The following is a 10,718-nucleotide window of genomic DNA, read 5'->3' as shown; positions in this document are numbered from 1 at the left end:
CACAGAAAAATACAGAGGTGCGGGGGTAGTTGCGAATTACCAGTGATCCATAGGTAATATTCATCCCATGCGAATCGGGCTTAACACGCATTACATTCCAGTAAACACATACTACTATCACATGAATGCACACACAGGGAAGTAATCATAGTATAAAATGCAATTAACTAAATTAGCCGTAACAGCTTAACTAGCCTCTTGCTAATGGTGTGCTTCGTGATTAGCATTAGCATAGTTAAAGGCATGGTTGGTAATCCTGGAGACCTAGCAAGATTAGAAAGTGGCACCTCTGCTAAGCTCCACCCCCTATCCCCATCCTGTCAGTATTCCATTGAAAGCCACGCCCCCAGAAACTTGAACACCCATCTGACGGTGGGACTCAGCTGACACGTCTCATTTACCTGTAAGTAAACTATATTATTATTGTAATGATTATTTAAAAAAAATAAATAAATAAAAGTACAATACCACTGCACTCACATAAAGTTATTTTCGGCACCGGTGAAATCACGTGCGTGCGCGGAGGAGGGAGCCGACAGAGGGGGCGCAGGCAGAACGGGCAGAACTAGACATGAAGGCATCTGATTGTTATTTTGTCCTCGGCCCGAGGAGTTTGGATTGGTCAGCTTTTTTTCAGTCCTGCAGCTGCCACAGAGGTCTGATTATTTTCGGCCCTTTTTCTAAATCCATCATGTATAGATTACTCTCAGGATAGACGGACCATTTCACCCAGTATTACAAAATGTGTTTCTGAAGAGGATTACCAACCATGCCTTTAACACGGTTTTTGTAACTTAAAAGAAATGCTAAAACATCACTTTGAAGAACACAGTGTCACGAAACAACTAAAATAAACCAAGTGCATCGATACTCACTGTTGGTTCCACTCCAAGGCTCAGTGGTGCCACCAACTCTCTGTGGTGGAGCACTTGTAGCTTATGCATGGACACTGGAAGAGCCTGTGAGTTAATGCTGTAATAACTAAAAACCACCACCAGGGGAAACTTTTTTCAGGTGAATCAAGTTAAAAATGACCGCCCATCTCTTGCTCTCAGCAGCTCCACCTCGTGTCCGCCGAGTGGTGACACTCCACGGGCAATAACGTCAAGCCCGACATGAGTAAAAGGCGGGTCCATGAATATGATGCCAGAGACAAGTTTCCTCCCTCTACTATCCAGACACCAGCAGTGCGCAATGCACCCTCTGCAAAGTGGCGACCTTGGTGAGCTACTTTATTATGATAGTGTCATACCAGGAGAGTGGTTACATGATGGCCAGCTGGTAGGATGAGTGGATGTTTCTCTTGGTCTTCCAAATCTCCCCTGTATACAACCTCCAACCCTAATCAATCCGCTCTTGTCAATGAAGGGATCCAGCTTTGCAAGGGGACTTTGGCAGCCACACGTCTTACTAGACTCTTCCAAGCAGAGAAGAGTTCAAATCTTGTTGCTCCAAGAAAATGCTCTGCGACCTTGGTTAAAAGAGAGGTGACTTGGGCCCGAACGTCTTTGTCTTTGTCTGGGTTTACAAGCTCAAATGCAACCAAGCAACCAACTGGATGAGGACAGGTAAGCTGCTGGAATTGGCCTGGTTCCCTAGTCTGCAGGGTTTTGGTCAGTCAACACATACTGCCACTGTTTTGGTTCAGTAGAGCTTCGAATGTGAGCTACTCGGTTACATGAAAGTACATAAGTATAAAAACTTTGTGAACTGTCGGGGATGTTGACCAGCACGATGCGACTATCTGTGAAGAACCTGACTGCTTGCAACTCAACATCTATTTCAGCTCAACCGTCAAGACTGCTGCGCGCAACTCCAGGTGAGGTACAGTGTGCATGGGGTAAGGAGCTAGCTTTGACTTTCTCATCACAAAACCTACATGCTATTTTCCATCTGAATCCAAGGCACACAGGAAGGCTACAGCAGCTATAGCCATGGTTGAAGCATCTGCAGAAACACATAGTTCTGTCCATTTACAACATGACATAGTGTCATGATCTGGTTGGCTGTGTTCTGAGTTGTAGGTTGGGCTGAGCAGGCTTCACTGAATACCAGGGCGGAGTCTGGTTGCGGCCTGCTGCCACAGCTGCTTTCCATCTGCAGTCATCAAGATGCCTTCTTAAGGAGCAGCAGGAGCACCAGTCTTCGCCAGATCGTCAAACCATATTCTGTGGTAATCAGGCCCTGAAACCCTTGCTAGAAATCTTAAAACGCTGTATTTCCTCTAACACCTTCTCCGCTTCCCACAGCAAGATTCCTGCACCCAGTTCCTGGACTCTCCTCTCGGTTCCAGCTTGGATCCACCACAGCAGCCTCCATTCCTTCAGCATACTCCCCTGGCTCTCCCTGCCTGCTCACCCTCCTACGATTCCAGATTCTCCTACCCAGCCAGCCGATCTCAGTACTTCCCCTTCTATGGATGGACTCCCCTCTCAGACTGTAAGATAACCTCACTCTTCTGTTTTTGGATTTATCTGGATTGGATGTACCTGAACTCATTCTCTCTCATTCATCTCCATACAGTTCCAGCCCAGGTTACTTCCTCTCAGCGTCCTTCCAGCCTCATTAATAAACTTGTGTTGCCCTGGTGAATCTGCTTTTGAGTCTTTCCTTATTTTGGCTTTGGCACCATGACACATAGAGACTGTAATGTATGCTCGCTGAATGCAAACCTGTTCTAGCTCAATTAAGGAGTTGGTCCATGCTTTCCACTGTGTCTCTTTCTTCGGTGGGAGAGGCATGTCCCACTCATACTGCTCTGAGGAAAGTCTCTCATCAATCCTTTGCCTTGCACTGTGATGGGGGAAGCGAATCCAAGGTGATCATAAAGACTATTTACTGTGGACAGCACAGACCCGGCGGCAGAGACAAGCTATTGGACGGGCATTTAAATGAGTAGGGGGGGGGGCCCCTAGCGGGGGGTCTGGGGGTCCTCCCCCAGAAAATTTGGTATTTCTTAGATGCAATTTTCTGCATTTTAACCGAATTGTGGGCGCCGTTTCAGCCCAATAAGGAACTGTCCTTTTGTTACTAAATACGTGACGATTCCATTATTTCAAGGGACGGTTGGCAACTCGTTTAGGCAGCCCTGGCAAACACATCACGCTTTCTTTAAAGTAGGCATTCGGAGACATCTCAAATAGCCTGCACAGTTTAATCCACTCTGTATAATCATCGGTGCATAAATTGAACGCAAAGCCCAGATCACGTTTGCCCCTTTCTAGTCGCCATTAATACTAATACACACAACGAGCAAACAGGAGCGCAACAACAACAGCAACGCCCACGCACGGCCACAGTGAATTTAGACTGGCGTTGAGCCGACATCAGAACGTATTTGAACATGTAGTTCAGGGTCGGACTGGGAAAAAAAATCGGCCCTGGCAATTTTCCCCGGGACCAGCCCCCCCCCCTCAGTATTAATTAGTATCTCCAATCTAATTAAATAAAAATAAAAAACGAGCACAGACCGCTCAGTCAATGGCATGTACCCATAGAAAAAATACACACCCAACACACAACCTGACTATCGGCTATAACAACCATGATCAGTAACCTACACAAACCCAGACACATAATGGCTCGGCGGCCAGCAATCGGATAAACCAATGAAGTGAATCAATCCTGTGAAAGAATGAAAACAAGTGAATGAAACCTGCACTCACCCATTATGAAGTTAACTCTGCCAGCCCCATACTCTTGCCCCTGCTCAGCCAACTCCTTGACGTCGGGTATGGTTGGTAACGTTACGGCGGCTAGCATTAGCAACGAGGCTGCTAGGCATGCTAAATCGGTAAGCATGAGGCTACTGAAGAAAGCTAGTCTTTTTAGTTACATTATATTATCATCTTTCTTCTCGGCTATAACCTTTGTTTACGGCCACTGGCCCTAACCTGACGCGTTAGCTTAGCTGTCAAATCACCGGAAGTTTTCACCGGAAGTACTGGCGCACACACAAAAGCTCTCTCCAGACATATCTTTCTTTCATTCCGCCCAGATGAAATTTAATGCCACTCTTCGAAAATCAGAGAAATTTAAGACATTTTAAGACCTTAAAAAACGTATTTTTTATTTAAGACTTTTAGATCGTGTCCCCTCATGCACTGCAGTGTTTGAGGCAATCTCCGGTCAAACGTCAAAGTGAACCCAGGGGGGGCACACCGGCGTGGATGGGGGGGCAATGCCCGCGAGTGCCCCCCCGTGGCGCCGGCGCTGGGACAGCATGCCTCTCCAAGTTAATGGTTTAACATCTCTTGCCACTCTGAATTTGAAACTGTCTGTCTAGAGTTACCCAAACTCCTGTGGAGGGGCAAGGGGTCTGCTCCCAAATCTAGATCCTTAAAGTCACTTGATCGTTGTTCCACAGGAAAAGCCTCTATGACCTTTGAGCTATTTAAACTATCATTCAATTACGTTCCCTTGTACTCAGCGCTGGTATCAAAAACAACTCTTATTTTTCCAGGTTTCTGGGGATGCTATACCCCAAAAGTCGGCAAATACAAACACTTTTTCCCCGGCTCTAGTTGAGGAGCTTGCTCTGCCTGGTGGTTGTCAATGACCTTCTGTATGAAGTCAAAGATGTTCTCTTTCATCTCAGGTCTTTTCCTGAATGAGCACTGGAGAGAGTCGAGGCCTGTTCTCTGTTATTTGGTAGGGGCTTACAAGATGTACAAAAAGGTAGCGGTGCCACCCAGTGGTTTTCATTGTCCATATACATTTCCTTTTCCATTATCCTAAGAAAATTGTTGTCATCCACTGACATGGCTGGTTTGTCATCTTCAGGTGTTTTCTGAAACACACTTTCCCCCAGACCATCTTTACATGAGTCTCCTGAGAGATTTGCTCAGTGTGAGATGCCGTTTGAAGACTGCACTGGGTTGAACCTTCAAGCCTCTCCTTTATATGGATGCAGTTGGTGCATGGCTTAAGGAAAGAGGAGCGTCCATTTTGAAGGACATGTGTCTTGTAGGCGTAGACTTCCTCTGTGTTGTGAGCGCCACCTAAGCATAACTCCCCAACTATGACCCAGCCAAGGTCAAGACGCCGGCCGTATGGTGCGATGTGAGGCCCATTGCGCTGTTCACGTACCTTGTGCAAGCTCAAAATATCCCTGCCTAGCAGCAGCAGGATGGAAGCACTGGTGTCAAGTGGAGGGATCTCATCAGGCACTGGTCTGAGGTGAAAAAAATATTCGGTGTACTCAGGAGTGGGAATCTCGGATCTGTCAACAGGCAGGTAGTTACACTCCAACAAGGTGGGAAGTGTCACCTTGGTTTTCCCGTCAAGTAACTCCACTATGATGTTAGTCGCTTTCCTCCCTGCAGTCTCCACTGTGCTGGAGCATGTCTTTAGAGTGTAGGGGGATGCACTGCTGTTAATGTCCAATAGATTGAAGAACTCTGATTTTATTAAAGACTGTTTGCTTTGGTCATCGAGTACTGCGTACACTCTGAGACTTAATTGGATGGTCGGCATGGGAAACCTTGACAAAGCAGATTTTTTAACAGAATCTGCGCTTGGGGGCGCCGCCACATATCTTGGTGCATCTGGAGGTGGCCATTGGAGGTGCAAGGTCTTCACTCTCCCCGCTTTGCTTGTCCTCAAGTGAGTGTTCAGCCTTCCCACCAAACGACCATGGAGCTGGACTAGGATGCATCACTGATGTATGTTTTTCACTTTCACACTCTATGCATTTAAGCATGGTCCTGCAATCTTTGGCCATATGCTTGGTGCTGGCACAACATCAAAAACAGATTAAATTTTCTTTTAAGTATGTCTTCCTCTCATCAAGATTTTTTCTCGGAACCCCCAGCATTTTGACAGTGGGTGAGATTTATTATGTATAGGACATTGCTTGTCCGATTCTTCTTTCTTGGTGGCTGTGTTAGCCTGCGGCAAAATGATTGCGGCAGCGACTTCAGTTTTCTTTACTGTCACAGTTGATTTTGGAAAGTATATTATACTTTTCCTACCTTGAATTGGGGGTAGAGGAGATGTTAAATGCAAAACTGGGGTCGTTGCAGGTTTTAGCCTGGGAACATACAAAGCCGACAAAAAAGCGGAAAGGGACTTGATAATACTTCTTATATTTGGATCCCTGTGTGATCCAGTGTTCCCGCAAAGAGAAATGATGCTTTTCGACTATTGGGTTCACACCTCTTGCCGTATCTAGAAACATGAGTCCAGGCAAGAATCCTTCAGCCTTTGTGGCTTTCAGCTCTTTTAACAAGTCACCTAATTCCCTGAGCTTGTGTGTGTCTTTGTTTGAGATAGCTGGGAAAGTATCTAGTTTTTCCAGGAAAGTACTTTCAATCACCTCAGGGCTTCTGTATGTTTCCTCCAAACGCTCCCATACCATAAAGACACCTGCTCTAGGATTATTTACATGTACTGACCTAATCCGCTTGGCTTTAGCTGGTGACTCGGGCCCCAGCCATTTGACCATAAGGTTGAGCTCTTCCTGATCAGATAGGTTTAGTTCTCTTGTAGCTGCTAGGAAAGACGCTTTCCATGCCCAGTGATTTTCTGGGCAATCATCAAAGGCAAGGAATTCAGAGCTCACCATCTCTTTTCTCATAAGATACTGAGCTAAAACTGTGGTTTGAGGAGTTGAAGGTGAGTATTTATTACTCTATGCCAGATGAGGAGCTTGAAGTGTAACAATCCCTCTTTCATCTGGAGTCCCAGATGAATATTCTTGCTTTGGGAAATATACCCTCGGGGCAGGGGGAGGTCTGTAGCCTTCACTAGCAATGGGTTTGTGCTCGTCTTCCTCCTTAAATGACTCATACAGTGAATCTTGTGCCTTGTTACAAGGGTTCGGGTTTTCACTGTTTTACGATGTAAGATTGGTGGAAGTGGCATGTGGCAAGTGGAGCCTGTTTATCAAATCGCTGCGTTTCAAAATAGTCTTTGGTGCATTTTATTGGATCTTCAAGAGCTAAATCCTGTAACTCAGCGGGTTGGTACCGGTCCGTGGGTCATTTGGTACCAGGCCACACAGAAAGAATAAATAACTTACATTATTTCCCTTTTTTTTATTATCCGAGTCTTAACAATGTTTTATTTAAAAGAATTATCGAATTCTCTCCGTTACATCCGTCTATGACTCACTCTTGACACGTGTCAAGATGCTTGTCTCGGTCACGTGATACATTAACGCTAATATTAAACCTACAAGCTAGCAAAAATCATCCAGCGACTTGAATTGTTCTGCGGCTGTGGTTTTGGTTGTCAACGATAGTGCACACAACATATCATGTATCAATGCTGTAACACAATATGTTACAGCATAGATACACAAAATATGTCTAACACGTAATACACTCCAGTAAACACATACCATTATCACATGAATTCACATACAAGAAAGTAATCATAATATAAAATACAATGAACTAAATTAGCCAGAACAGCTGTAGCCTCTTGCTAACGGTGTGCTTCGCGATTAGCATTAGTTAGCACAGTTTTTGTAACTTGAAATAAATGCCTAAAACATCACCTTGAAGAACACAGTGTCATGAAACAACTAAAATGAAACAAGTGCATCGATACTCACTGTTGCTTCCACTCCATGGCTCAGACAACCAACTCTCTGTTAGGAACACTTGTAGCTTATGCATGAACACTGGAAGAGCCTGTGAATTAATGCTGTAATAACTAAAAACTTAACTTTTTTCAAGTCACGACAGGAGTCAGAGCAGTCACTTAAATATTACGACCACAAAGAACTGCGACAGACTCATGAATGTTGAGGGGTTGTTCTATGAATGTTAAAGACGACAAAACAGGAAGCTGTAAAGCACTTTTCCCTTATATTGAAAGAATTCAACCATTTCTTATCATGGCTGCCACTTAGATGATTCAGAGTTATTTCACTCAGATAAGAAATTAATACTATTTGACTGCAAACAAATTAAACATTTGAGCCAAACTGGAAGAAAATTCCCGAGGTTAAAGATATCATGTTTAAAGGTAGGGTAGGAGATCCTGGATTTTGAGTCCAGCGAAGCTGCATTTTGAAAATACACAGGTAAAAAGTCCCAACCCTTTTCTTCACTTTTCCCCCGAAGCTACGCCTCTAGAGTACATGAACGCGCACAAGCACGAAGGTGCACGAGCGCTGTTCTGACAGCAAGCATCGATAGTTGCCGTATTTAGTATTTAGTATATGCTAACTATACGTTGAATAATGCTAGGTGCTAGCCAAGCTGGCTCTAGTTTAGCTTCCTGCCAAGCTTCTGGACGCGTAATTCGTTCACGGAGCAGGGTACGCGCACAGGGGGAAGAAGGGGGAGGGAGGAGCAGATTGCAGTTTGATAGACGGCATCAGAATCCAATCATCGTTAACAGTCCGTTCAGTATGATTGGATAGTGTTTTTCCTAGATTGTACGTTCTAGAGGCCACTAAAACTTTTCATATTTGTGTCAAAACTTTTAATTAATTGGTTGCAATGGAGGTGTGAAGAGTATGTCAAGCAATATGCAAAAAAATTGTTCCAGTAAAAGATCCCCTACCCCACCTTTAACTGAATGGGAGAAAAGTAGTGATTAATGTATGGAGAACTTAACAACAATAATGTTCCCACTCTCATCTGTCCCCGGTGCTTATGGGAACTGCCATGAGTGGGGCTTGGAGAGATTAACCGCCTGAATATCACAGATCCTCAGAGAATACAGAAAGGATGGACAACGATTGCTTCTTCATCACATGGTGAATTGTGAGAAGTATTCTTAAGCAGTGAAGGAGCAGGTGAGTCAGCAGAGTATTCTTCTGCTTTACTTGTAAGAGGTATGTGCAAACTGGTAGAGATACAGAGAACCTAACTCATTCTAACTCATTCTTTATGTTTAAACTTATTGAGGATTCAAACATTTTATTGTTTATTTGGATGCAATGTTATAGGGTAATTATTTCAAGGTTGTGTTGAAATATGAGGTTAAAAAAATAAGAAACATTACAAAGATGTTAAAGTTATAAGTACAGGATGAAATAACAGTACATTAGTGAAAACTACTTTAAATGATTTACAGTGTTACAAGTACTTACAAGTCAGCTGCTGATTTTTCACTGTTTTACAGAGGTTTCTGCATCATCATGTCAGAGGGGAATTATAGCAGTGTGACTGAATTCATACTTGCCGGATTCCCTGGACTTCCTCCTGAATACTACGGTCTTGTTTCAGCTGTATTATTCTTAGTGTATTTCATAACTGTGACATCAAATGCTACAGTTATATTCTTATTTGTAACTAACCGTTGCCTCCACAAGCCGATGTATTATATTATTTTAAATCTAACTGCATGTGACCTTCTCTTCAGCACAACAACTTTACCTAAAATTATCAGTAGGTACTGGTTTCAGTCAGGGAACATTTCTTTTTTAGCTTGTTTTGTCCAAATGTATTTTATTCACTATCTTGGCTCAGTGAATTCTTTTGTTCTTTTCATAATGGCCTTTGATAGATATGTTGCTGTCTGCCATCCTCTTAGATATTCAACTGTTGTTAATAACTCCACTGTTCTCATTCTCAGTGTAACTGCATGGATTGTTGCCAATTTTGCTCCTTTATCGATGGCTATAAGAGCATACCCTCTTCCTTACTGTGCCTCAAACATAATCAATCACTGTTACTGTGATCATATTGGTGTAACTATACTAGCGTGTACTGACAGGACTCCCTATGCCTTTCCTGCTTTTGTGGGTGCAATGATTACGCTACTGGGACCTCTGGCATTTATAGTTTTCTCATATTCCTCTATTCTTATAGCAATAAGTAAGATTGCAGGTTTTAAAAACTGTCTGAAATCCATGTCCACTTGTAGTACACAACTGATAATAATATCACTCTATTATTTACCAAGATGTTTTGTTTATTTTGCCAGCAATGTTGGCATTAAATTTAGTGCAAGTGTGCAGATTATACTCATCATGTGTTATAGCCTAGGACCCCCAATGATCAATCCACTGATATACTGCCTTAGAGCTAAAGACATGAGAGAGTGCTTGTTTAAGCAATTTTACAGAAGACTCATACCACAAAGAGCACAAGTTTCAACTATTAGTAATACATGAATCAGAGCATTACACAACTTAAACTTTACTCAAAGTTCAAAGTCTTAATTTAAAAATGTTCAAACTAAGGAATTTATCGAAATAGATTTATATTATTAGATTTGTTGATGACTAATCTAAAATAGGCCTTGTTGCTCCTTGACAAAATATTTTTTTTCTATCCAGACAAGCTTTGTTTTCATTGCTGTTTGAGTCTGTGTCCATCCTTCTTTAAGATGAAACACAAAAACTACCAGGCCAAATTCTACGTGGAGGGATGGAGCATATGCTGAAGAAGAAACCTTTAGTGCCAATCTGGTTCCCACTCGTTAGTAAGTGTATGAGCTGTGTAAGATGGCCTAATACCCTTTTCTCCCAGTTTTAATAATTTACTGTTCCACCAGTCAAAAAAGAAGAGCCTCTCAAGTATTTCAATAGGAAAATACTCTATTACACAATCTACTACTGTTAATTCTTGTGTCACCATTCCTCCTTTTTCAAGAGAAAACTGCAATGGATTATAAATAGTTAATTCCCTCTGTTTGTCTCAATGCAGTAAAATTTTGCAATCAAAGAGAGACAAACAAAGCCAAACAAATGTTTTAAGATAAACTTCCTCTAACCAGACAATTACTTATCAATATCTTAAATGTCCTAACACGTG

At 42.9% G+C, this 10,718-nt stretch overlaps 1 protein-coding gene across 1 annotated transcript; it reads left to right on the top strand.

Moving 5' to 3' along the window:
* The first annotated feature begins 3,799 nt into the window (after window positions 1-3,799).
* Window positions 3,800-10,075, top strand: LOC142389024 (olfactory receptor 2AT4-like). The gene is made up of 2 exons (XM_075474577.1): window positions 3,800-3,821; window positions 9,105-10,075. The coding sequence occupies exons 1-2, from the start codon at window positions 3,800-3,802 to the stop codon at window positions 10,073-10,075; spliced, it is 993 nt and encodes a 330-aa protein (XP_075330692.1).
* Window positions 10,076-10,718: the final 643 nt, after the last annotated feature.

The sequence above is a fragment of the Odontesthes bonariensis genome, chromosome 9 (genome assembly GCF_027942865.1).
Source record: "Odontesthes bonariensis isolate fOdoBon6 chromosome 9, fOdoBon6.hap1, whole genome shotgun sequence".
Lineage (NCBI taxonomy): Eukaryota > Metazoa > Chordata > Actinopteri > Atheriniformes > Atherinopsidae > Odontesthes > Odontesthes bonariensis.
This window is presented reverse-complemented; position numbering and strand designations above follow the sequence as displayed.

Bases quoted from the DNA above. Each gene is read 5' to 3' on its own strand.
- LOC142389024 (XM_075474577.1), top strand. From the start codon at position 3,800: ATGAGGCTACTGAAGAAAGCTA. The intron at 3,822-9,104 runs GTCTTTTTAGTT...TCATCATGTCAG, and splicing joins GAGGCTACTGAAGAAAGCTA to AGGGGAATTATAGCAGTGTG.